This window comes from Ipomoea triloba, chromosome 5, assembly GCF_003576645.1.
Source record: "Ipomoea triloba cultivar NCNSP0323 chromosome 5, ASM357664v1".
Lineage (NCBI taxonomy): Eukaryota > Viridiplantae > Streptophyta > Magnoliopsida > Solanales > Convolvulaceae > Ipomoea > Ipomoea triloba.
In genome coordinates, this window is record NC_044920.1 from 4,870,162 (window position 1) to 4,896,162 (window position 26,001).

At 36.3% G+C, this 26,001-nt stretch overlaps 2 protein-coding genes and 1 pseudogene across 2 annotated transcripts; all 3 read right to left on the reverse strand.

Annotated features, from left to right (window-relative positions):
• Positions 1-12,048: 12,048 nt before the first annotated feature.
• LOC116020138 lies at positions 12,049-12,958 on the reverse strand (annotated as a pseudogene).
• A 7,524-nt stretch (positions 12,959-20,482) lies between these two features.
• LOC116020139 lies at positions 20,483-21,070 on the reverse strand. Its single transcript, XM_031260625.1, has one exon. It carries the CDS (start codon positions 21,068-21,070, stop codon positions 20,483-20,485), a length of 588 nt encoding a protein of 195 aa, XP_031116485.1.
• Positions 21,071-21,619: 549 nt separating this feature from the next.
• Positions 21,620-22,443, reverse strand: LOC116020140. The gene is made up of 3 exons (XM_031260626.1): positions 22,101-22,443; positions 21,917-21,993; positions 21,620-21,811 (listed from the first exon to the last, which is right to left on the reverse strand). The coding sequence occupies exons 1-3, from the start codon at positions 22,441-22,443 to the stop codon at positions 21,620-21,622; spliced, it is 612 nt and encodes a 203-aa protein (XP_031116486.1).
• Positions 22,444-26,001: the final 3,558 nt, after the last annotated feature.

Here is a 26,001-nt window from a genome sequence, read left to right on the forward strand (position 1 = left end):
TCTTTTTTTGTCACAAGGCTTATCGGTACGAGCGGTACAGTTGATCACAAGTGATTTATTCCTGTTGAGTTGATGGCTATGAATCCTATGACGGACTAGTTGGGTGATTCCTTGACGGACCAGCTATACCAATTAGTTCTTTGTGTGTAATTACCCATCAATACTATATTTGGCGAAGAACAGCCAATGCAATCTCATTTAACAATGATGATCAAAGATCAAAATCTAAATGTGGCAGTAATATAATAATATGTAGAAACTCTGATTCTGAACTCAATCGAACATCATATGATATATAATTCATGTTTAGGATTTGAATGGAATTTATTACCACTCTCTGATCTGTTAGATATTGATATAGGAGATCGTATTCAAACTGCGAGGAACATATTATAGAGAAAATATCATTTTTAGTCCCCCAACTATAATATATGTATCAATTTTGGTCCTTGACTATTAAAAATTTCAAACTAGGTGCATGACTATTCAATTTGTATCACATTTGGTCCTTGACTATTAACATTTTCAAATTAGGTGCATGACTATTCATTTTGTATCACATTTGGTCCTGCTGTTAAATTTTTCCGGCCAAATTTCCGGCGAAGTCACTTGTGACCGACTAATTTATTTAATTTTTATTTTATAAATTATTTTAATACTCTGTAACTTTTAAATAAAAAAACTTAAAAATAAAAAAAAAAAAAAAAAAATAGAAAACGCGCGGTCACCCCCGATGACTTCTCCAGAAATTTGGCCGGAAAATTTAATGGCAGAACCAAATGTGATACAAAATGAATAGTCATGCACCTAATTTGAAAATGTTAATAGTCAAGGACCAAAAGTGATACAAATTGAATAGTCATGGACTTAATTTGAAATTTTTAATAGTCAAGGACCAAAATTGATACATGTATTATAGTTGAGGGACTAAAAATGATATTTTCTCACATATTACATGACAAAAGACTAATAAATTAATCTAATGGGGTAACTCAAGTGATAAGTGAGCTTAATTTTGGAAGAATTCGAGTCCGATTCCTACAATCGGCGATTTCTCTTAAACGGACCCAAATCATTACACAGACCGAGAAAGACTCGGTGAATTTACCAAAAAAAAAAAAAAAGACTAATGAATTTGATAAAACCATACAATTAAAGTAAATTACATGTTGTCAAAGGCCTTGTGGTCAAGCGGCATAAAGTGATTCTCCCAAGTGGGAGGTCATGGGTTCGAGCCTCAGTGAGGGCTTCAGTAGGTTGAGAAAGTATTGACTTTGTTGGGCGAGAAAGTATATGGACAGATACTACATGTAACAGGGTCAATAATATTAAAAAAAAAAAAAAGTAAAATTATATATCAATAACTAAATTTTAAAAATTATTAAACCTGAGAACTAAACTTGATATTAACCCTTGGGTTAATTATTGGGGAAAACAATGTGTTCGATCACAATATTGCCAAAATCATAGCCGCGATTATGGGATATCACGTGGGTGTTTTCTTGTCTATATTCCAACGTTACCATTACGTTAATTATCAATAATGTAACTGCAGTACTAGAACAGGTTATATCATTGTGAATTTGTGAGTTCAATTTATTATGTTGAATTATCATTGTGGTTTTGTTTTTTCCTATTGGAGGACAAAGAGTCAGTATCGCCTATATACCTATTGGAGCACATATCGCCGCTCGAACTCATGACCTCCCATATGCCACTATTCTGCCATCTGAGCACAAGGTGCTTGGCATCATTGTGGTTTAATTTGTGCGATTTATCTTTGGTGTGATTTTTAACCTATTATATAGAAGTAGGATTTACTCAGTATATACATATTCTTATACGGTAATTGCAATTTTTTCTTGTTATCAAACAAAAAATATATACTTATAGAATTATTTCACAACTATTCATATATCCACATTTACCCCTTAACTATTTTAAAAGTGGTCATCATTTTCCCCCCTCTCTAATCTCTCTGTTAAATGGGAGTTTAGACAGTTAAAAATTAGGGCAAAATATATTTTTTATTTATTTACATTTTTCAAAAAAAAATATTACTTATATGTAGGGATCATAAAAAAAATGCGAAAAAGAACAAACACCATTTGTAAATATTATAATTATAATTTTAAACTAATGCTAGCTAAGACTTAAAAACAAATAATTCATTATTACTAAATTTTTCTTTTAAGTCTTAATTTTGTTAATATCATTAGATTAAAATTATAATTATATTATATGCAAATGGTGTATGTTCTTTTTTGCATTTATTTTTAATGATATGAAAACTGTTAATAGAGATGGAAAAAATGACTACTTTTAAAATAATTGAGGAAAAATGTGAATACATGAATAGTTCATGGAAAAAAAAGTGACATATGCATATAATTCGTGGAAAAATGTGTCGTTTTCCCTATTTTAAACAAAATAAATAATGTTTACCACCTTAAGCAACCCGTCATCATATATTAAGGCTCTGTTTGGTAGAGTTTATTTTAGATCTTATAACTCATTTTAAGCTATAAATAAAGTAATAAAGCCCTTTGGTAAAACATGGGAGCTTAAAATAAGCTCATGGCTTTTTAACTTTTTTTTTTCTTACTTTTTTATCTTTATTAATTTACAAAAATGACACAATCTACTATTCATTAATCAAAATCATAATATCTTAGTTTCTTCTTTTATGTCTTTTTACACTTATCAGCTAATTCAACAATTAATTTTATCACACTTTAATTTCAAGTAATTAGCTTATTAGCTAAGCTACTTGTCTACTTAACTTTTAACCTTCAAACTTTCAGGTAATTTTTCAGTTAAACGTGTCAAACAGAGCCTAAGAGTTGATAACGTACGTATAACACGTCTACCGCTCAATGTGGAGGCAGCCAAAACTTTAAAAAAATGTTGCATTGTGCTTACTTTGATGAAATATTGACTAGGTAACACTTTGATATATAGGAGGATAAGTGTAATCATTGTTGGGATGAAAAACTAATGAGGAAATTGACGTTCCATGTTTGCCTAAGCATTGCGTGCATGTTACCTGTCATCTCTACGCAAAACTCTCATCTACAACCACACAAGGTTTAATGTTACCTGTCAGCTCAACACACAATTTGTCATAATTATCTCATTAATAACCACACACAAGGCTTAATATCCTCATATAGCGATGTTACATGAAATAAATATAAGTTTGATATGATTTGTTTTAAATTTGTTCATATATCATTGTGATGAACTTAATTATTCTTTTTTTTTAGTACTATTGATTGTGTTACAATGTAGTATTGCTTCACTGAGGCTCGAATCTACTTCCATCATCCATGTAGAGTGTTAACCAGGACACCGGGTGCCACTAGACCACAAGGTCTTTGGCAACTTAATTATTCTTAATAGTTCAACTTGGAAAGACTAGAATGCCTAATAATTGTCATTTTATTATTTATCTAATTTTGATAAATGACCTGAGAGTTATTTTACGCGCACTTATTCTTGACATGACAAGACGAAATTGACGATATTAATTTTAGTAGCTGGTTGCAATTTTTAATTATATTTGTTGTTATTGGACATGCATAGAGAATAGTAACTCTCCATCATATCTTGACATGATAGAAAGAGATTGATTGCATCACCCTTTATAACCTCAATTCAACTTTCCATTACCCAAAAGAAACCCTCAAATTTCCATTAGTTTGACGTTAAGCTACAATTGGATCAAATTATATAGGAGATCTAACGAATATTGGTGAACTTGACACGAGCAGAAATGATATGAAAATCAGGATTCATTTGTTTAGCATATAATATATATAAATATAAATGTGCAATCCAACTATTAGCTTATTAGATTTTTAGTTAAGATGGAAAACATGTTTCAATTAGTATCAAAGTCATATCAAAGGTCATGGGTTAGATTAGAAAAGACTAACATCTTCTCTTCTACATGTACTCCATAGGTTTATTCCAATATAATACCAAACCACGTAAAAAATTAATTATGACTATGAGCCTCATATTATTTATATATATGTTACATACCCGTTATTAAAATATTTTCAAGCCATAACCTTGTGCATGTACGTGATTGAATTTGATAACAAATTGAAAAATGTGTTTTATCTCAATTAAAATGTCAAATTAATGATTGAATTACGCATTTATATTTATATAATATATGTTAGACAATAAAAAGGTACCCAATCAAGCTCTCGCAAATAAAAGACCTATCTTGCCAAGTGAAGCATCTCGGATCTAGCTAAAATCTACTGCTACCAAATTTGTGTTGTTAAATAATAACCCTTTCTAGTAGTGTGTAAAGACACATCACATAGATCCCAAAATATAATGATCTCTCCAACCTGTTATAAGGCCATATATACGCGTCCCGGATTTACTTCCTCCGCATTTTTACTTTATACTAAGTTGATCGAATTCAGTTTGCCTTATTAATTCTAAGCTTATAAGACCTTGGCCTTATCTTTAGAGCTACTACAGAAGTAAATCGTGAGTCGTGTAATCAGCCTATTAGTCATACCCTAGTCTTCATGCCCGCTAGGGTGGGCATTTTGGTTTGGATTATTTCAACCGAGGATTATTAAAAGTCGATTGGTTTATATTTTATAAATTGAATGATTTTGGTTCAGTTCAGTTAAAAATCGAACCGAATAAAAAAAAATCGAATGATTTTTGTTTATATATATATATATATATATATATATATATATATATATATATATATATATATATATATATTAAATAATTATATATTTTATTTATAGCGAAATGCTTTTATAGTTACAAATTTACCCAAATGTATATACTAAATCCCTACAAAATTTCACAATTGTTCTTTGTTCTCATTTTTTCTTTTTTCTTTTTTTGCGAGTTTGTGATGTCGTTGTCCGATGGCAGACTCAAGTGGAGAAGTCGGTTTGATTTGGACTTAATTTAGATTGAGAAATTTGAAATTAAATATGCATTGTGGACTACTTGTTTAGATTTTCAACTTTAAATTATTAGTGAAAAATAAATAAATAATTATGTGCACAAGAGAACTAGCTAGGGATCGGAATGTTTGAGTTCTCAATTGAATCGAAATCAAACCGAACAAAAATTTGAAACCAAACCCAAAAAAAAAAAAAAACCAAATCGAAAACTGAAATGCTCACCCGTAATGCGAACACAATGATTCAATACACACCTACCTTCATTCTAGACACTTTTCTCATTAATGTTTTCAGTAAGATTTCAAAGTCACGGCTATAAACCACTACCTAACTCTTGGGCACTTTCTCCACATTTTTTTAGGACAGAAGAGGTGAGACATATTACCCAAAAAAGAAATGATATGATTTCTCTACCCCACACCACCTCTTTCCCCCCTATAAATTACATTAAGGTGCGCCGCAGTGCTTATTCCATTGACCAAATTAAAATTCAAGAACTGTACAAGTTTGAGAGATAGATAGATAGGTGAGATTATAGAGAAGAAGGATGGGTTCTAGATCTGGAGATTCCTATAGCCTCAAAGAGCTTCTGCAAGTCCTATCTTTCCAAGAAACACAAACTAGGTTGTCCCTTCAGCACCAATCTCCAGCGCCGCCTAATCAGCACCCTTTGGTCACTGACATGTTTGGCGAGCTTTACTTCAGAGAGATCATCACTCCTGCCACGTCACCATCTTCTTCAACCTCGCACCATCATCACCCCTTCCCTTCTGTGCTAATCAACACTTGCCCCATTAACGACACTATTCAAAAAGATTAACCACAAATATTGGTGGCATTTCAGGGTGGAATTGAAGTGAATTTGAGGTTGTTGAGATCTGTCTGTTGGGAATTATCTTCTCTTTGTACATAAATTGAAGAGATGTAGTATGTGTGATGAAAAAGCATGTATTTCTGTTTTTATTATTTTTATTGTGGGTATTTTCAAGTTCTGCTCTCTGTGGGAGTGATCTATTGGTCTTTTTGGTTTAAGCCAATCACAACATAAGCTGCTTTACTTCTTTGTAATTGTCTTTTGTTTATTAGGGTTATATGGTGAGATTTACTTAGTACACTGTCTCAAATAGTAGTGGTAGGTATGGAGATTCCAGAAATATGGTTGAGATAGGGAAACCTTAAAAGGGTTTTGGTTATATTCCAGATTGTGTGATCTTTGTCTGCAAAAACCTACTTCTGGTCCATGTGTTTTTTTGTGATGCTTTGCAACTCAAAAAAGCTATGGGTATATTCTAGTCTAGTTGAATACAACATAACACCTTTAGTCCATCTTACTATGATTCATTTAGTTCTTGATTTTGCTATATATTACACAAAATTAAAGTACGTGATTCAATTTTAATTTGTTGCATCTTCAATAATAGTTTAAGAGTTTTTGTTGAGATTTGTCATCGGATAGCAGATCAGAAGTTAAGAATGCTCAATGTTACATGGTGAATTCCTTTTTAAACTTGTGATAGGATCAGTTCATGAAATAGAGAATTTTAGGCAAAATATCCTATGAGCCTGTCTCAGGGTTCCTTATTCGTGCGACACATGGGTGGAGTTTTCCTCATTAGTAATTTTTTAACCCTAATATTAAATTTTGAATTAAAAATATTACAAAAGTATTACATTTTTTTTATATTATATATAAATAACAATCAATCAACTTATACATGATTAGTATTATGATTTTTCTTATAAGTAACTATTCAAGTCCTAAATATTGCACTTTGATTTAAAAGTATTACATTTTTCCCTCAAAAGTATTACTTGTTCTCTTATAAGTAACAAATAATTTATTCGTGATTAGTATTACGGAAGATTTCACTTTTTGTCCCTAAGTTATAGCAGGGCAATTGTAGGATTCGTTCCTACTTGTTGGTCATGCTCACTTTTGGTTCCTAAGCTATAACTAACGTTTCAAACTTCATCATTTTTTTTAATAGGTCGTGCTTACTTATGCCCCTAATATAAGCTATAACTGACGTTGCAAATTTCATCTCTAATGTTTTGTTCGAAAAATGACGAAATTTGCAATGTCAATTATAGTTTAGGTGTGAAAAGTGGGCACTATCAACAAGTTAAGATGAATGCTACAATTATAGTATAACTTAGTGACGAAAAGTAGTATTATTTTCATTTAGTATTACATTTTCTATCTAGCATAAGTATTACATTTCCATCTTGACTCGAGTTATCTTACAAATAAGAATTCAAGACACAACCTCACCCATAATTTTATTGTCACAACAGAAAGGGAAGGTTATGATGAAATAAATTTAATAGCATGCATTCTAAACAATTCCCTCATGATCTTACGAATAAGAATTCAAGAGAAAACCTCACCCATAATTTTATTGTCACAACAGAAAGTGAAGATTATGATGAAATAAATTTAATAGCATGCATTCTTGACAATTCCTCGCGATCTATCCCGTAGCACAAGATCTTCCTAGTACGATTTATCTTTCTTATACGGTTTGCGAGCTATTATATAGAAGTAGAGTTTATTCAATATGCACTTTTAAGTAGTAACGGTGAGTTTCTTCCCTCACCTAAAAAAGGAAAACATCATATCATTTCCTTGTTTTAAATTGCATAAAGTACTTTATGATCTTAAACAAGCTTCTCATGATTATTAATTGGTACTATTTATTAGTTCTTTTCTAGAGTCTGATGGGGTTCATAGCAATAGGACTGCTTATTATATTTCCTATTTATGTACTCTATCTCATGATGGTTAGTCTCTCATCATTCCATTACTTTATGTTAATGACATTATCTTAATTAGATCTCATTTCTTAATTATTTATTTTTGTTATATTCAAATCTGAATTTACAATTATAAATGACTTAACACAATTTTTGGTTTCTTACATTCTCCTTGAGTTCTTTTATTTTCTTTCTTGGGCAGGGAAAATTTCACACAATTTATGATTTTTTTTTTCTAATTTTTAAAATCTTGTCAAAATTTTGACAATCATTTGACAACTTAATTGTCTAATTGTTTTTAACAATCTATTTTGATTGTTAGTAATACATGCAAGCATTTTTTCATATCCCTAAAAGGGTAAGAAATTAGTGGAAAATATAATTTTCGACCATCGATTTTTTGAGTGATAAAAATCTCGAATTTTCTAACTTTGTTACCTTGACTAACAACTACAAGAGTAGAATCTTCTAACTTTGTTAGTAGAAATGAGTACTGTGTCAAAAATAAAAGTCCACTTTTCTAAATCATTTGCACTAAAATCTTGATAAGTGTCGTAACATAAACATTATTTGTACTCCCTTTGTCTTATTTTACATGTTTTATTTACTATTTATTAGCCAAATCAACTCTTTTTTCTTTGCTTATTTTCTTTAGTATTTTTTAATGATTTTTATATTTGATTTTTGTGTTTAATAGTAAATTTAATGTAGTTTCTAAATATGTAAAGTTTATATACTAATACTAAATTTAATATTATAAAAATTGAATTAAAAATAATTTCATTCAAGTCTCGTTAACTGAACCAGAAATATAAAATGAGACGAAGGAAGTATTAATTAATTGGAAGTATTAATTAATTACATGTAAAGTTACCTAAATGTAAAATCACATGAATTTGATACGAAGAAAAAAAAACTTGAGAAATATAGCATTGTCCCTTATGATAATAAATGATGAAGATGTGTAAAAGTATATATGTCACAATCTTATTGGTTAATTGGTAGGCGGTCCATGCGCGGGTTACTTAAGCATGTGGGTTTGTATTGCTTTAGAGGCAACTTACATGCGCGTATTGGGCCTGCAAGGCAGGGTAGGCGGTCCATGCACACGTCATACATACACAATCATGGTTAGTACATATTATTATCCCGCTTCTCGGCGGTCGACATATTATTATCCCGCTTCTCAGCGGTAACATATTATTATCCCACTTCTCAGTGGTAACATATTATTGTTCCGCTTCTCAGCGGTCGACATATTATTATCCAGTTTCTCAGCTGTCAACATGTTATTATCTTGATTCCAAGCGGGTGACATATCATGTTTCTTAGCGCGAAGCGCCCCTCGGGGTGAGGCATCTCTATGAGCTCATGCGAAGGGAAGGCAGAAAATATCCATTTCTCTTTTTTGCAAGGTACGTGTGAGAGCTAAGTCATCCTAACAAACCGCCGACAGGGTAGGCGACCCGCATATTGGTGTAGCTGCAAAGATCTTGACGATATGGAAACATTCCCTTTCTAAAAAAAGGTTGTACAGGTACATGGGCAGTTGGGTGTAGAGGCAGATACAGCTGAGGAAAAACACATCAAGGAAGCCAAAACGTCAAAAAATGCAGGGAATGGTAGAAAACACAACCATCACTAAGCCTGGTAGAAAAGGAGATGTAGAAGTAGCTGTTGAGCTTTAGACACCGGATCTTGAAGGTGAAGTAAAATCAATTGTTCTTGATGGATCCACATTTCCGACAACACTTTAGCGTGTTATCTACTTAGAGGGAAGCGTAACCGAAGATGTTACCCTAACACGAGCACTCTCAAGACTCCTAAGAAAATCATCTATAGGTGAAGTGGTAGGAGCAAGCAGAGGAGTGAGGGTGGCAAAGAGTGAGATGCTCTAAAGGCTGCCTTGCACTCCCGAATCCGAGCATGCCCCTCGTGTGTCTCGCGAAACCAGACTTCTGCCACAATTGCTCTACCACCAAAAGTCAGGGCCCACTATTACTCACATTGAACATATGTAACAAAAGTGGCAATTAAGGGGTCACCTCGACCTCTTGACACCTGGTGATGAAACAAACAATGAATCGATGGTCGATTGGGTATAAGTTAACAGGGATAGCGTGGTGATTGGTGATGAGGAATTCAGACACTAAGAGAAGGGGGCTAGTTGGAGACCATAAGGCATGTGGTGTGCAGTAGTGACACGTGGTAATGGCGTGACGTGTGATAATGGAAGTGATGGCATTTGGCGACGGAATACCATGTGGTGGGGTGCGACGTGTGTTTGGAGAATTTGGGAACTAGGATTTGAGTTTGGAAAGGGGATGGAAACCTGGAGGAGGAGGTGGTGTTTAGTTCTACTTCATTCAATCATTTAGATGTTTAAAGAAAGTGGGGGACTTGTGATGGGGATATGGGTACCCGGGGGCCCATTTCATTTGGAAAGTCTTGGCCCCAAGCGAGGTGTCCATTTGTATTGCTAATATTAGGATATGAAAATAAGGGAGCATGGAGCAAAATATTAAAAGATAGGGGTGTTGCCAGCAAAGTCAAAGGAGGAGGGAGGACGCGTAAAAGATGGTGGGCTGACTTGGGGTGTCGCTGAATGACCGGAGTAGGTCGTTAGTGGAGGTGATGGTCCCCACCGGAGGGAGTGTATCCAGCACGGTGCGTCCCCGTGCACCCTACCTGCACCCCATCTCTAGGGTACTACGGGGCGGTGGTGCAGGGGGTGTCGCTGACCGCCTGGGTGGCCACGTCAGTTAGGGCGCTGACCCCGAGCGACTGAGGTGTGCCTCGCGCCCCTAGTATGGCGTCCAGCATGCCACCCGCGCCCCATTTTCTTGAGGTGGTGGGCTTTGGTGCATTGTTGTGTGTAGAGTGGTGCGGTATAGCATGACATTAGGGGGGTTGGTAATTGAACCTGCCGGCTAGCGTATGGCTAGCAAGATTAGCCCATCGAACTCCCCATGAAGTGGCATGGCTAGCAGAGTCCAAGCATCCACTGAAATACAAATTTCACCCCCACTACCAGGGGTGGTAGTTTGGGTTGGTGCAGGTTCGAGATCATGGCATGGAGGTATGGAAGGGGTAGTGATTGGACCCTATTGGATGGCACATGACCAACAAGGTGGGCTCACTGGACTCTCCGTGGCATGGTGTGGCTACCGGGGACCATGCACCCCAGCGCACTATTGGTGCCCCCACCGTGGGGGTTGGTAGTAGGGGTAAAGAGGAGTGGTAGAGAAGGTGGTGAGAAGCTGAAGATGTGGGTAAAGACACTAGGGCATGTAGGGACACGTGGAGGATAGATAAGAAAGGTCATCTGATGTCGTACACTTGTCAACAATCCATAAGAGCCTCTACACTATATAAGGCACCATTCCCTCCCTTTAAGACATCATCTCGGGAATCACTTAACTCCAATGGTCCAGTGGCATGGGTTCCAAACCTTCAACTCATATACTAGGGTTCAATTCTTAGTAGCTGTGGTATTATTCTTAGTCCATTCCCTAGCGATAGCTTGTATTATTTATGTAGTCTTTGGGCCGCCGTTTTGGGCAAATATCTCAGGCTTTGTATCTCTATACTCGGTTTATGGTGGACCCGGTCCCAATAAAGCCATCAAGTTCTATAGATTTTGATGAGTCAAAATGTAATTTTAGACCCCTATTTTTTTGATTATTTTATTTTATAATGGTCAAGAAAATTAGTCCAAGGAAAATATTTTGGAAAATATTGAGCAAAGGAAATCATTGAACTAAGGTTTCCAAAAGAAAATGAATGAGCTAAAGATTTATTATGAGCCAAGGTTTCAAAGATGAGATGAGGTTGCAATAAATGAGCCAAGGTCCTTAATAAGATAAGAGGTTTGAATCTGTAATGGAGCAAATCAAATTATAAATGAGCCAAGGTTTCAAAAGTTAGCTAAGGTTTTCAAAGATGAGCCAAGGTTTTTATTTGAGCTAAGAAAAAAGGATAAGTAGTTCGAATCTCACAGAGAACAAATCAAATTTGAGCCAACCTCTCAAATGAGCTAAGGAAAAAGGTGGGAAGTTCGAATCTCAATGGAGATAAAGGAAATGAAGTTACAAAGGCAGCTCTAAGATCACTGAACTCTACCCAAGTTTTCAGTACACAATATCAGCAAGTTTGTAATGCAAAGCAGTATACAAAGAAATGCTACTTTAAGTAACTAAAAATGAAATGGCCACAAATAGGAAATAAAATCTTAGTTGAAAGGGGGAGGGTGGGAGGAGGCTTTTTTTGTTCCATTTCTTTCCACGGGAAGGGCCGCAAACTCTAGATCAGACACGATAACGAGTTTCCCTGGTAATGTCTAATGGAATTGCTTCTAATTGTCATCATCTTTTTCATCGGAGTCGCCACTCTCACGGAAACGTGGATTCTTCTCAGGTCGAGCTTCATGGTCAGAGTTTCTCCGATCGAGCTTCATGGGAAGTTGCCCAATGATCTAGTACCATAATCCACTAGTTGTCTCTGCGCTTCCAACTCCTTTTGCACCAACTTTACGTAACTACCCTACCTGGATCATAATCAGTGTGATATTCATTGCGTACTTGTCCTCCACTTTAACCGCGACCCCACTGTCAGCCTTCCTGGAAACCCCAATCAAAATCTACACGAATAGGACGGTCATCAAGGATTGTCCCACTTATATATTTAACTAAATCATCAGTATCTTCTCTAGAGTAGTACATGAGTACATCACAAAAAAAAAAAATCACATGGAGTTCTATTGTTCTTGTCAAGACCCATGACAATCTTTTTTATCTCTCCAGCACAAGAGAACAACTCGTAAACTTGCTCCGGGCACGTACTCGATCGCAGCCAAAGCGGCCTTTGAGGTGCAAGAGATGGAGGTGATAATAAAGGGTAAAAACCAAAGTGGTTCCGTCCAGAAAGCTAAGAAATATATAGAAGCTTATACAGAAAGAAGTATCAGCATTCAAGCAGTTAACGGGGGCCGCTGAAATTTTCAAACGACAGGAGGCCATTGGAGATGGTGATCTAGCGGATATCGAGGCTGGGCTTGTGGATGTCGGAGAACATGCTGGCGGTTGCTCTTGGTGAGGTGGCCTGGTAGTGCACGAAATGGGTGTTGTTGAAGGTGATGACGAAGCCTTTCTACGCCAGCCGGCAGGTGAGGCGGACGGAAGGGATGACATTTATCAAGATTGCATGGGAAATTGACTTTAAGAAAAGGTCCACAACATTACCGGTGCCATGTCAGCAGGGTAACAGGAAAACCTGCTAAAAAGTCTAGGCGGAAAAGAAATTATGGTTTGTGCATCGAATAATCACTTATGAAAGGACAGGGTGCGGCGTGAAGAATTGCTTATGGTTCATGGTGCGGGATGGCACTTTAGCCAATGAAAATTGATCCATAATTTAGAAAATTACTAATTAATCTAATGAATATGAATATAAGGAAGATTGTGCCAAAAAAAATCGGTAATTCATAATTTATATAAAAATGAAGATTGTTCTGTTATTTTACTATTAAAATTGAACTATAAATACTCTTAAAAGCACAGAACAATTATATCATTCATTATTTTCTATTATTCCCTGGTATATCTGCTATTTTTCCTCATTGTTTAGTAATGGAACCTGTTTTCATCTCTGCCTCCGACCTATCCCCAAGACGAGGAAAAGGTCTATAAGGCTCTAGTTGATGCGTTATCATTTTTCTAAGGAATATCAACGCTCTGCGGTCAACCAACAAACACTCAAGTGCTTATTCACAAACTCCTAGGTAAATTTCTCCCTAATATAGTTAGATTTAGATATTTATATTATTTAGGTATGGGAGGGAGGGGATGGGGACGTGAGGAGCAAAAAAATATTTTATTAATTAACCATATATATTTTTTCATAAAATCAGCAATCAATTATTCTTAGTCAATCCTCTATAAATGTTATCATATTATAGGTGTCTCGTAGGCATGTTTCTATTTGAAACTCGTAAAAAATGAGTTCTAGCGGGGTTCATATTTTTTTTAGTACCATTGAAGCTTGTCCACAAGATTTATAGCAACACGCCCAGCGCCCAGTGGGACTTGGGACTTGAACCCACAACCACTTGATTAGAAGTCAAGCGCCTTATCCATTAAGCCATGGGCACTTTATGCTTTTATTATTAATTCCACAATACTGTAGGTTTAGTTTAAGTCTTACGATGCACAGCTAATAGTTAAAAATCTATTCAGTTAAGATTATAATAATAATAATAATAATAATAATATAATACTCCTTAATAATAATAATTCAAAACTCTTAATATAATTTCCCTAATATTAATAAGATAATAATAATCTAAAACTCTTAATATAAGTTCATAATTAAATTTTCTTATTAAATCCGATCTGTTTATAACGGTAATTACAAATATAGAATTAGGAAAAATTAGCATGATTCCTAATATAATTTTCCTATTATATTTTAATTAATTAATACTTTTTCAAATATATCTTATCTAAGAGGCTTCCTCATTTCTTTTTCTTTTTTTTTTAATACTGATCCATATGTTAATTCGTTTATTAGGGTAATCTATATAGGTACCATCTAAATAACACATGGTAATTACCTACCATATTTAACATCAAAATTTATTATGGTAATTAAATATAGAGAATCCCTTCTTACGACGATTTTATATTTGTTTTTTACTTCAAATAATATCAATTACCCATGGATTTCCTTTGATTACTTTTAAATAAAATCTTAAAAATTATGGCAATTAATGAATTAATACTTTCCGTAATATAAATTTTATCTAATCAGTTAAGGAAATTTATAATACACATTACGTCCATAATTAAAGGAGATTTAAAAAATTATGATAATTATTCCAATTCACAAATCAAATTCACATATTATTATTCAATTAATAATTGAGTGATATTTTTGCACTAATCTTATAATCAAATAAATGTGTGCTTTCAAATATTAGAATTGTTTATAATTTCATCTTTAATTTTATTATTTAAATATATACCAAAAAAAATTGTCCGTGCATCGCAAGAGTAATTAGACAATTATTTGTTCGAATTCAATAAAGGATAACATCAAAAAACATAATCGATCCAACCCAATTGCACTATATAATATTCGTTGTCATAATTTTTATAATTGTATATCGATTCAAATATTCTTAAAATATTATTACAATTAATTTTTTGATATCATTCATATTCTTCCCTGTATTTACTATTGTAATTTCTGTGTGTGTGTGTGTGTGTGTGAACGTATAAAAGTATAATTGCATAATATTAGCACAATTACTTAATAATTATTATGGTAATAAAAGAATTAATAATTGCACAAATATTAATATAATTGAGTAATAATTATTATGTTAACTAGTATTTCCACCTGCGCGATGCACGGAATGAATTTGTTATAACTGCATTAAGGAAAGTAGGAAAATTTATGACTGCATTTTATACAAAAGAAAATAGGCGCATATAGGCTATTAGAAAAATAAATTTGCTCACAACTAAATTTTGAATGAACTTGATTAAATATTGAAGAACCAACAGTTATTTGCAATACCGACTCATTTTCTTAAAAAACATAAAAGGATTAGTATTTAGACGATTCTCATAGAATGATTCGTACTTTAAATACAAAAATATGAATGCATCTCCTATTTATAATATTAAATCTTATATATTAATTGCATATATATTATTTGGTTTGCTAACCACTGCAATATTTTTGAGAAATAATAAAATCAAATAAGTACATAATAATAAACACATTAATTGGAGTAAATCAATAATTTTAAACAACAAATAAATCAAAATTTGTATATACTAAAATGTAAAGTTTATTACAAATAGTTTAAATTTACATTGTATTACCACTCCTAGGCATATTAATAGGTGTTCTTCGATAACAAACCATAAATCTACTGTACAATGTTTCACTATCAGCCACTACAATTATTTATACTCGAGGAAGGAAAATTACAAATTGTATTTTATATAAAATAGTTAGGTACGCTATTGAAATAAAAAATTTGCTTACAATTAAATTGAAATTAGTTGAACTAAATGTTGGTTCACCAATAGATGGTTCTAACAACGGCTGAGCATTATCGAATAACCTATTTGGTTGGAGCAATGATTCTTGTGTATTATTCTGATTACACAATGACTCGTTTTCTTAAAAAGTAAAATGTTCGAGTTAAATCAATTGTCAATGAATGACTCGTAATATAAATAAATAACGAAGAATCCATTCCGTTATAAACATTTCATTTTATATTATTTTGCTCCAAACTTCCTTGTCCTCTTAACCCAATAGATTTTCATTATTCTTATTGGGCCAACACCTCACCCATAAAGATGGAACCCCGCTTGGGCGGTTGGGTCAAGATTTATCCCATAAAATGGGCCCCCAGGAGTCTCATGGCCCCATCATAAGTCCTCCACTTTCTTTGGTCGTCTTTAACGAGCATGGAAAGTATAGACTCGCTCGCCGCACCTTGACCCTCTCGATCCCTAGTCTAGAAACTCTTCATTTCTTATGGGAAGCTCGGTGCTCGGTTTCTATAATCTCCCACACATGATGCCCGCCAAGATGACTCTGCTCAGTTTCTATAATTTCCCACACATTATGCCCGTCAAGATGACTCAGCTCTCGCATGTAAACTGTAAGAGAGGGACGGAGATACTCATCACCTTGAGCGGGCTTATTGAGAAGCCATACTACGAGGGGTAACTTAGTGGTGCAACGAAAAACGAGATGAGGCGACCACTGAGCCGCAGAATTCAAATTCATTGACTACCACGAAGCAGGATAAATAGTAAGTCAACCGCTGTGAAGCGGGACAGATACATGTAGTCCGCATAGAAGCGGAATAGATAATAAGTCGACCGTTGAGAAGCAGGATAGATGATAAGTTGTCCGCTGAGAAGTTGGATAGGTAATAAGTCGACCGCTGTGAAGCGGGATAAATAATAAGTCGACCGCTAAGAAGAGGGATAGATGTTAAGGTTGGTAGCTGCCTGCTGCCTCATGCTAGCACCACGCACATTTTTTTCGAGTGCACGCTGGGTTGCGTACCTTTCCCGACATGCCCAGATGCGTTGGGGGATTCACCAAGTTCTTAGGGATACCATCCCATTGACTCAGGAACACCGCCTTTTAAGGGTTGTTGGCTACCCGTTGCCTCATGCTAGCACCACGCACCTTTTTCTTTATATTTTTTTCTTTTTTTTTTTTATTTTGATTGCACGCTGGGTTGTGTATCTTTCCCGGCATACCCAGATGCATTGGGGTATTCGCCAAGTTCTTAGAGATACCATCCCATTGACTCGAGAACACCGTCTTTTAAGGGTTGTGGGTTGCCTGCTATCTCATGCTAACACCATGCACCTTTTCTTTATATCTTTTTTTTTCCTTTTTTTTATTGCATGTTGGGTTGCGTACCTTTCTCGGCATGCCTAGATGCGTTGGGGTATTCGTCAAGTTCTTAGGGATACCATCCCATTGACTTGGGAACACCACCTTTAAGGGTTGTGGGTTGCCTACTATCTCATGCTAGCATCACGCACCTTGTTCTTTATATCTTTTTTTTCTTTTTTTTCTCTTTTTTTTCTTTTTTTTTTTTGATTGCATGCTAGGTTGCGTAACTTTTCCGGCATGCCCAAACGCGTTGGGGTATTTGCCAAGTTCTTAAGGATACCATCCCATTGACTTGGGAGCACCGCCTTTTAAGGGCCGTGGGCTGCCTCATGCTAGCACCACTCACCTTTTTTTTATATCTCTTTTTTTTTTATTGCACGCTGGGTTGCGCACCTTTCCCTGCATGCCTAGGTGGAGATAGGTATAAAATAAAGGTGAAACTTGCTTTATTACCTCCATACGCTACATATCCAGCTTGTGAGCTCATTTCAATGCTATTGTTTACTATCGCGTATCCTGTATAGACTGTAGAGCTTCCAACTCACGTCGGCACCACTTATACTGTATACAGGTCCACTACCGCGTCCCTTTTTTTGGTAACTTTCTTAATATGCATTAATATTTTTTTTCACACAGAAATATTTTTCTTACCTCCCCGGACGGTTTGCAAGCCCACCAAGGTGTTGTTATTCGGTCTAGGGTCGCTTGCCCAGTTTGTGGGCCCTTAATCGTTGGGGAATGGAGAATTCATCGTTAGGTTACTCATGAAACTCATGAACGGTATCGACATTCCTCCACGACGGCTTCTCTCATTTTGTCCCTAGTTGCGGCATCGGGCCCCTTGCACTAAGGCCCCTCCTTGGCAGTTCCCTTCCTCCTAACTCGTGGAGTGTTGAGTTGGGTAAGGGATGATCTGCTATAGTGTTTGGGGTCAATGGCCAGCTATCGGGCCAGGCAGGGCTACGCTACTTACTGTTGATGGGCAACCCACTAGCCGATGATATTAGTAATCTCTTGGGCTAAAGATTGGACGCTAGGTCCGAATCTCAGGAGACCTTGGTTGGTTCCACCGAGTATAGCATCTCCTCTAACAGCTATAGTACTAGTCGGACCTCTCAAATTACTTGGGTGTAAAACCGACCTTGGTGAAACAGATAGACCATTGCTTTGCCAGCTAAGACATTTTTGCAGGAACGACGAATGTTCGCTTTGTGACTTGGCCATTTTGGTGTATCTTGAGTTTGATTGTGTAAAAAGAAAGGGTAAAATGGGTACAAACTAGGAACACATGATTTGTAACAACATGTAAAAGTCAAACTCATTTCAGGTGATGATCAAGTAGCACTTAACTAGCATGCATGATCACTACCCTACTTCTTGAAACACTCCCAGGTCGAATGGTGAAACCGATGTTTACTTAAAACCATCTTCCTAGCCAAAGTATTCAAGAAAGTTGACTCTTCCATGCCGCTAACAACGGGTAGAAACATGATTTTCGTAGCGTTCCCCACAGATAGCGCCAATGATGGTCTTATTGGGATCGGATCCACCATAAACCGGGTATAAGGGTACAGAATGGGGGTAGGAAGAAAGCAACTTTATTACCCGAGGCGCTAGGCCCAAAATAGTATAAAGCCCGAGATATTGAATCAAAATGGTGGCCCAAAGAATACATAAATAATAAATACTATAGCCCTAAGGAACTGAATAGGACCCAAAAATGGCAACTCGAATAATAAATAAATAAATAAACAAGCTAGGGAACTAATAAATAAAACATAACTAAATATGTTACCAACATGACTCAAACCCTGGTGTGCCGACAGGAGAGAGAAGGCTTAGACCGCTCTGCCAGAAGGGAGATTGTGAACCAATGAATGATTATTAAGGGTGGGAAAGCACCCTATTTATACTATTGAAGGGCTCACGAATTGTTGACAAACGGACGACATCGAGCAGCCTTAATTCTTTGCCACACACATGTCACCCCACTACTTTGCATCCAGCGCACCCCATGCATAAGTAGAGCTTCCTGCCCTTTAATAGATAAGATCTTGAGTGATTTGGTGGTGTAGAATTACTGTAGAATTACTCCAAACTTCCTCTGTCCCCTTAGCCCAATAGATTTTCATTATTCTTATTGGGCCAACACCCCACTCAAGACTTATCCCATAAAATGGGCCACAGGTGTCCCATAGCCCCATCAATATTATATATCGATTTTTTAAAGATAATTGTAGACAAGTGACTCATATATTATTCAATCAATTGAGTGATACTTTTACACTAATTTTATAATCAAATAAATGTACACTTTCAAATATCAGAATTGTTTATAATTTCATCTTTAATTTTATTATCCAAATATATAATAAAAAATTTTGTCCGTGCATCGCACAGGTAATTGGATAATTATTTGCTCGAATTCAAGCAATGATAAAATCAAAAAAATATAATCAATCCAACCTATTTCATGAATTACATTCTATAATATTCGTTGTTATAATTTATATAATTGTATATCGATCCAAATATTCTTAAAATATTATAACAAATCCATTTCGTACAACGCACAAATGAAAATACTAGTTACATCAAAAGTTGAGATTTGAAGAGAAGATCAAAATTAAAGAAGAAAAAAAAAATTTTGAAAATAAGCAGAAAAAATTGATTAGCCAAAGGATTAAAAATGAATGTTGAGAGCAGCTAAGGGTCACCGCCAAAAAAATCAAAAATTCAACAAAATCAAGCTCAAGAGATTACTTGCATAATCACAAAAATCTTACAAAGTCAAAATTCATCCTGACATCTGATAAAGTTGCAGTATTAAAAAATCAACATATCAAATCACTGCTGCAAGATCTACGTACAAAATTCAAAATTTGAAGTTGTTTATTTCCAACGGACAATTTCAAATTGACAACTATAAAAGGAGATGAAGACTTAAAGAAGGATACAATAACACAAGTGAGACACATGTTTTTTTTTTAAACTCAACAAAAATGATTCATTAATCAACAAAAGTCTCATCAATAACAACAGAAATAAACCGAGGACTAGAATCTAAATACGCAACTAGACCCTCCTTAGTATTACAAACAGCATGGGCAGCCACAGAATGATCCACCATATTTCTACTACACTTAACAAAAACAAAGGAAACATCCAATAACAACTGCAGCAAGGTTCTAATGTCCTGAACAATTGCCCCAAACGGAGAAAGATCATCACCACCTTCCACAGCCCGGGTAACCACTTGAGCATCTGTTTCAACAATAACCCTTTGCAAACCCTTCTGTTTCAACCAACTCAGCGCCTCATGGGCATCCATAGCCTCAGCTTCCCTTACTGAGTACAAACCCTCGACTCTTTGACATGAACACCCCTTGCACTCGGCCCCCATCATCTCGAATCACCCAACCAAACCCCATTCTCTGACGTTGAGCGTCCATTGCAACATCAATATTCATTTTCAAGAACCCCGGAGGAGGAAGTTGCCAACTAACCACAGCAATAGCGGACTGCCCCAAGACACGACAATCTACATGCACAACATTGTTAACAGTTTTCCAGCTTTCCCGAAAGGATATAGCATGTCGCACCGCAATATGAGGATCCATAAACTGTTGTTTCCAAAGCATAGCGTTTCTATTTTCCCAAATCTCCCAACACACCATCACAACTTTCTCAAGCATTGTTACTGGAAGAGCCTCCCGCATCTCCTCGAGCCACGAATGGAGAGATTCTACAGAAGCTAAACTCCAAGACTCCTCCAACACACGCCAACAATCATGAGCATAAGAACAACTAGTGAAAAGATGAATGGTAGTCTCATTCTCCCTTCCACACAACATGCACACCTGATCATAATAGACATGTTTCATATACAATGCATCTCCCGTAGGTAGGCGCAAAGAACGCATAGTCCAAAAAAAACACTTAACATTTGGGGGAATATTCAAATCCCACACCCTCGACCACCCCACCACCCTCGGCTCCCTCACAATCCTCGTAACTAATTTGTAAGCACTCTTGACAGTATAAACTCCCCTCTCCTCACCACTCCAAAACAAACTATCACGAACATTTTCAAAAGGAGAGAGAACACTCATAATCAAATCAATATCCCTTTGACAAAAAATGTATCTTAATAAATCATAATCCCACTTATGAGAAATTGGGCAGAAAAGATTTTGTACACAAGGATTATTTAAGTAAGTCAACTCCGGGGTATGAACATAAGGGTTTGAACAGTCGGGCAACCATGGATCCCCCCAAACCTTTACCAAACTCTCATCCCCAATCCTCCACCGAACTCCCTCCCTCAAGGCTCCTTGAGATTCCCGAATACTTAACCAAACAAAAGATGGATTTGACCCAACCCTCGCGTCTAAAAAAGAACAAGTTGGAAAATATCGAGCCTTAAAAACTCGAGTAACAAGAGCATTTGGATCCATCAGAAATTTCCACCCCTACTTCCCAAGCATTGCTAAGTTCATGTCTCGAACATGACGGAATCCCATTCCCCCATGAGTCTTTGGTCTACAAAGATCACTCCAATCACTCCACCTAATCCCCCTACATCCACGGCTCTCACATCCCCACCAGTAAGAGTTCATAATTTTCTCAATCTCATCACACAAGCCCTTTGGTAACAAGAACACCTGCATTGCGTAGTTTGGAATACTCATAAGAACAGTTTTCAAAATCACCTCTCTCCCAGCCCTTAACAAAAATCTATTTCCCCAGCTTGAAATTTTACCTCTCACCCTGTCCCGATAAACCCCAGGATCTCGCTCTTCCTCCTTCCAACATAGCCAGGTAAGCCCAAATACCTCCCCCTCCCCTGTTGTTCATGAACCCCCAAGACTTCACAAACAGCCTCCTTATCCTCCTAATGCACATTTCTTCCAAACACAACAGATGTTTTATCAAAATTCACTTTCTGCCCACTCGCCTCCCCATACTCCCTCAAAACCGCCTCAATAACCCCTGCCTCTAAATTGTTTGCCTGAAAGAAAAAAAGACAATCATCGGCAAAAAACAAGTGAGACACCGCCGGAGCACCCCTAGCAACTCTAACCCCGTGCAGAGCCCCCACCCTCTCCTGAACACGCAACATGGCACTAAGACTCTCCGCAACAATAATGAATAAACAAGGGGAAAGAGGATCACCTTGTCTCAAACCCCTACCTGGACTAATAAGCCCCCATTCCTTCTGTTCTACCAAGACTTTGTACTGAACAGTTGACACACATTCCTTCATTAAATTGACCCATCGCTCACTAAACCCCATCCCCAGCATGACTTTTCTCAAAAAGCCCCATTCCACCTGATCATATGCTTTACTCATCGACCTTAAGAGCACCATACCCTCCCCTACAACCCCGTTGCCGATTCAAAGTATGAGCAGACTCAAAAGCAATCAATATGTTATCAACAATAGACCTACCCGGGATGAATGCACTCTGGGAACTAGAAATCAAGGAATTCAACAAACCCCTCATTCTATTTGCTAACACTTTTGCTAAAATGCGATACAGGACATTACACAAAGAGATGGGGCGAAACTCAGACATCAAGGATGGGGATTTAACTTTTGGAATCAAAACGATATGAGTATCATTTGCCCGAGCAAGCAAACGACCAAAACCAATAAAATCTTGGCAAAAAGAAACTACCTCATCGCCCACCACTTCCCAATGCTTTTGATAGAAATCCAGAGACAAGACGTTAGGACCCGGGAACTTGTCAGGGTGTATAGAGAATAAAGCCCCTTTAACCTCATTAGGCGCAATTAGTCGAACCAATGCAGCATTCTGGTCCGTCAAAAGCCGAGGTTCCAAACATTCCAGCACCGGCACAACATTCCCTTCCTGTGACGCAAACTTCTCACTTCATCAAGAATAGTACACTAGAAATACACTGATAGAGTAATATACGGAATAGGAATAGAAATACTCTTTATTAATATTAAAATGGGTATAGTAACCCTAGGAGAATCCGGTCTACGTGACAGTGGGTCAAAGGTTCCAAGTCTCTTTGACTATTATATAGTTGAAACAGCCAAAAGTCTTTCTGCTAGCATTAAATGCGTCATTTATAGGTGACCTTGGGGACAAGTTCTGGGCCGGCGGCATGTGCTACGCGTGTCAAGCATGCACTGGTCCTAAATACGGCCCTACAGGTGAAGGCCAGATGTAAGCTCCAGAACGGTTTAAGACTACAAGCGAGTATCTCTCGACAGAGGTCTGGACACCCGGTTTCCCAAGTCAGTCAAGGTCTTGAGGGGTTTGGCGCCCCGACTCATACAGGTCAGGTGACATATCTGACCGACCTGCTTAGACCAAGCAGCCAGTAAGGTGCAACACGCGATGATAGACCGGTATGCTAAAATAGACCGATAATTATATTTAGTCCGAGAACGCCATGTCGGGCTACGTAGATCGGGAGTTTATCCCTATCACACACCTATGAAAAAGAGCAAGCAAAAATCTCAAAAATATTTCTTACATTCTTCATCCAGAAAAGAGACTCAATATTCATTGAGAAATTCTTCAGAAGTCTCTAAGTTGGAAAATAGAAGAAAATCTTGTTTTTCAAACAAGTAGTATCTTTATCGAGGGTAGACAGAGGATAGTAACACGGAGTTGTGAAATCCTGTTCTCAATGTGAGCTTTGCGATCAAAGCACTGATGTTGTAAGATTGGTGATGGATTTGTGATCAAGGCACTCGATCACTAATTCATTGTACCTTGTACCGTAGTGGTGGATATAGTGAACTTCTCCAAGAGATATGAGTAGAGTGGAGTAGAAGGATTACATAACCTTTGAACCACTGTAATTCTTGTTCTTTTACTACTTTCATTTATTTATACTTTGCATACACTTTCACACGTAAGTCACACTATACACAATCGTCAAACAAGTTTTAAATTCTGTTGTGCATAAAACACTTATTATTTTATCAAGTGTTTTAATTTCGATATTGTCTAACCAAATTCAAATTATTTATAAAAGTCTATTCACCCCCACCCTCCTTTAGACTTTTATCACTCTCTTTCGGGACCAACACACTTGAATTTGACTATATTTTACCCCTTGCTTTATTCCATTTGATGCATATTTTGGCTTGTTAAGTTATAAAAACTGGACAAATTAATGTGTCTTTGTTCATAGTTACATCTAATTACACAATGAAGGTAAGAAAAATCAAGTAAGAGCGCTTTTATTAAGGAGCTAACGATCACATAGGATGGAATTGAAGCATACGGTCACATTGGAGCAGCACGGGAAGAAATTGTGCGAAATTTTCTGAAACAACGATATGGCAACTTTCCAGCATGGTCATAAGCGTTAGCATGCCCGTGACGCTACTCTGTCCGCAGACAGGTCACTGCACGCTCGTGCAGTTGCCTGTGTACCTGTACATGTACCTGTGTGCATTTTTAATATGTTATTTTCAGTCTTTTGAGAGAGAGGAGAAAAGATTTGAACGCTAAACTAGATAGACACTTTTCCTTTCTTCCAGAAAACTAATATTAAATGATTTTAAGATTTGATATTGTACTACTTACTTTAGTAAGCTTTTCATTGAAGATTCATTCCAAAAGGAGTATAGAATCATTTCTATTTTGAAAATTGTTAGCCTTGGTAGGTAGGGGTTCAAGTCCATAGGGAGCTTGAATAAACTTGTATAAATTTTTGAAAACTTTTTCAAAGTAGTGCAGCGAAAATTAGTTGTTACCCCTTTCAAGTTAGTTTGCATGTATTTGTTCTTGTTAAAATTCTAGGTTTGGTTTATTTAAAGGATTATATAAGTAATTAAAATAAATGAGAGTAAGAGATTTTTGAAGTGGTTCGGCCAAAACCCAACCTACGCCCACTCTTATCCTTAAACTCCAAGGAGGTTTTCACTACAACGATTAGTACAAAAAGAGACCACTCTCCATGATCACAAAGTCAGCTTTAAGTGTCTACGTTTTTCACAAACCTAACTTGTTACTCCGCATCTTTCTACTTAGCCCAAGTAGAGGAAGTTGGTTTGAACATAAAGATTGTTTAGGTTTCTCCAACTGATGACTCGGCGTTGAATCTTCAAGTTTGATGCGGAAATCTTTAGCTTGATTAATCTTTGAAACTCTTTTCTCTCTCACTTCATTGGCTCTACATTTTTACTTATAAGCTTGAATTGCACTTATCACTTAATGCTAAAGTTGCTAGCCCTCATTCAAATTTGAAGGGGGTTATTTATAGACTGCTTTTGAAATTTTTCCGTTTGAGGGAAACAAAATTTCAAACTTCTTTTATCCAGTATGCAATGACCAGTGGTTCAAGCTTTGAGTTTTTTTTTGCTAGATTTCCAACCGTCGGTGTACGTTTGCTACTAATTATGACCCTTTTGTCTGTTCAAAATACCTTTGGCGTTTTTGAAAAATCTACCTTGAGAAATGTACCTTAGACACCTTTGGTCGACGGTGACATTTGGGTTTATTCAACCACGAAAGTGACTTGTAATCCCTAAATTGGTGATAGAAATCTTGGAACCCGAGGTTGTGGTGTTGTCTCCCCTTAATCATTTAGGCTTGGCATTAGAATCGCATGTTTCCTCACCTTAAATCCTTCCTTATCATTATTGAGTTATTATTTACAATTGTTGATCTTTTCCAAAATTCAATCATTGTTTAGCTTTCACTTGTTTCTCTATCCTTGTGTCTAGTTTTGTTTCTTCAAAGATCATGCCATAGAGATCATCCCTAAGGACGATAAAAACTAAAATCTTAGCTTTTTAATCCACTTAAAACTCGAATTAAAAAAATGGCGCCATTGCCAGAGATGGCACATTTGGTATAAT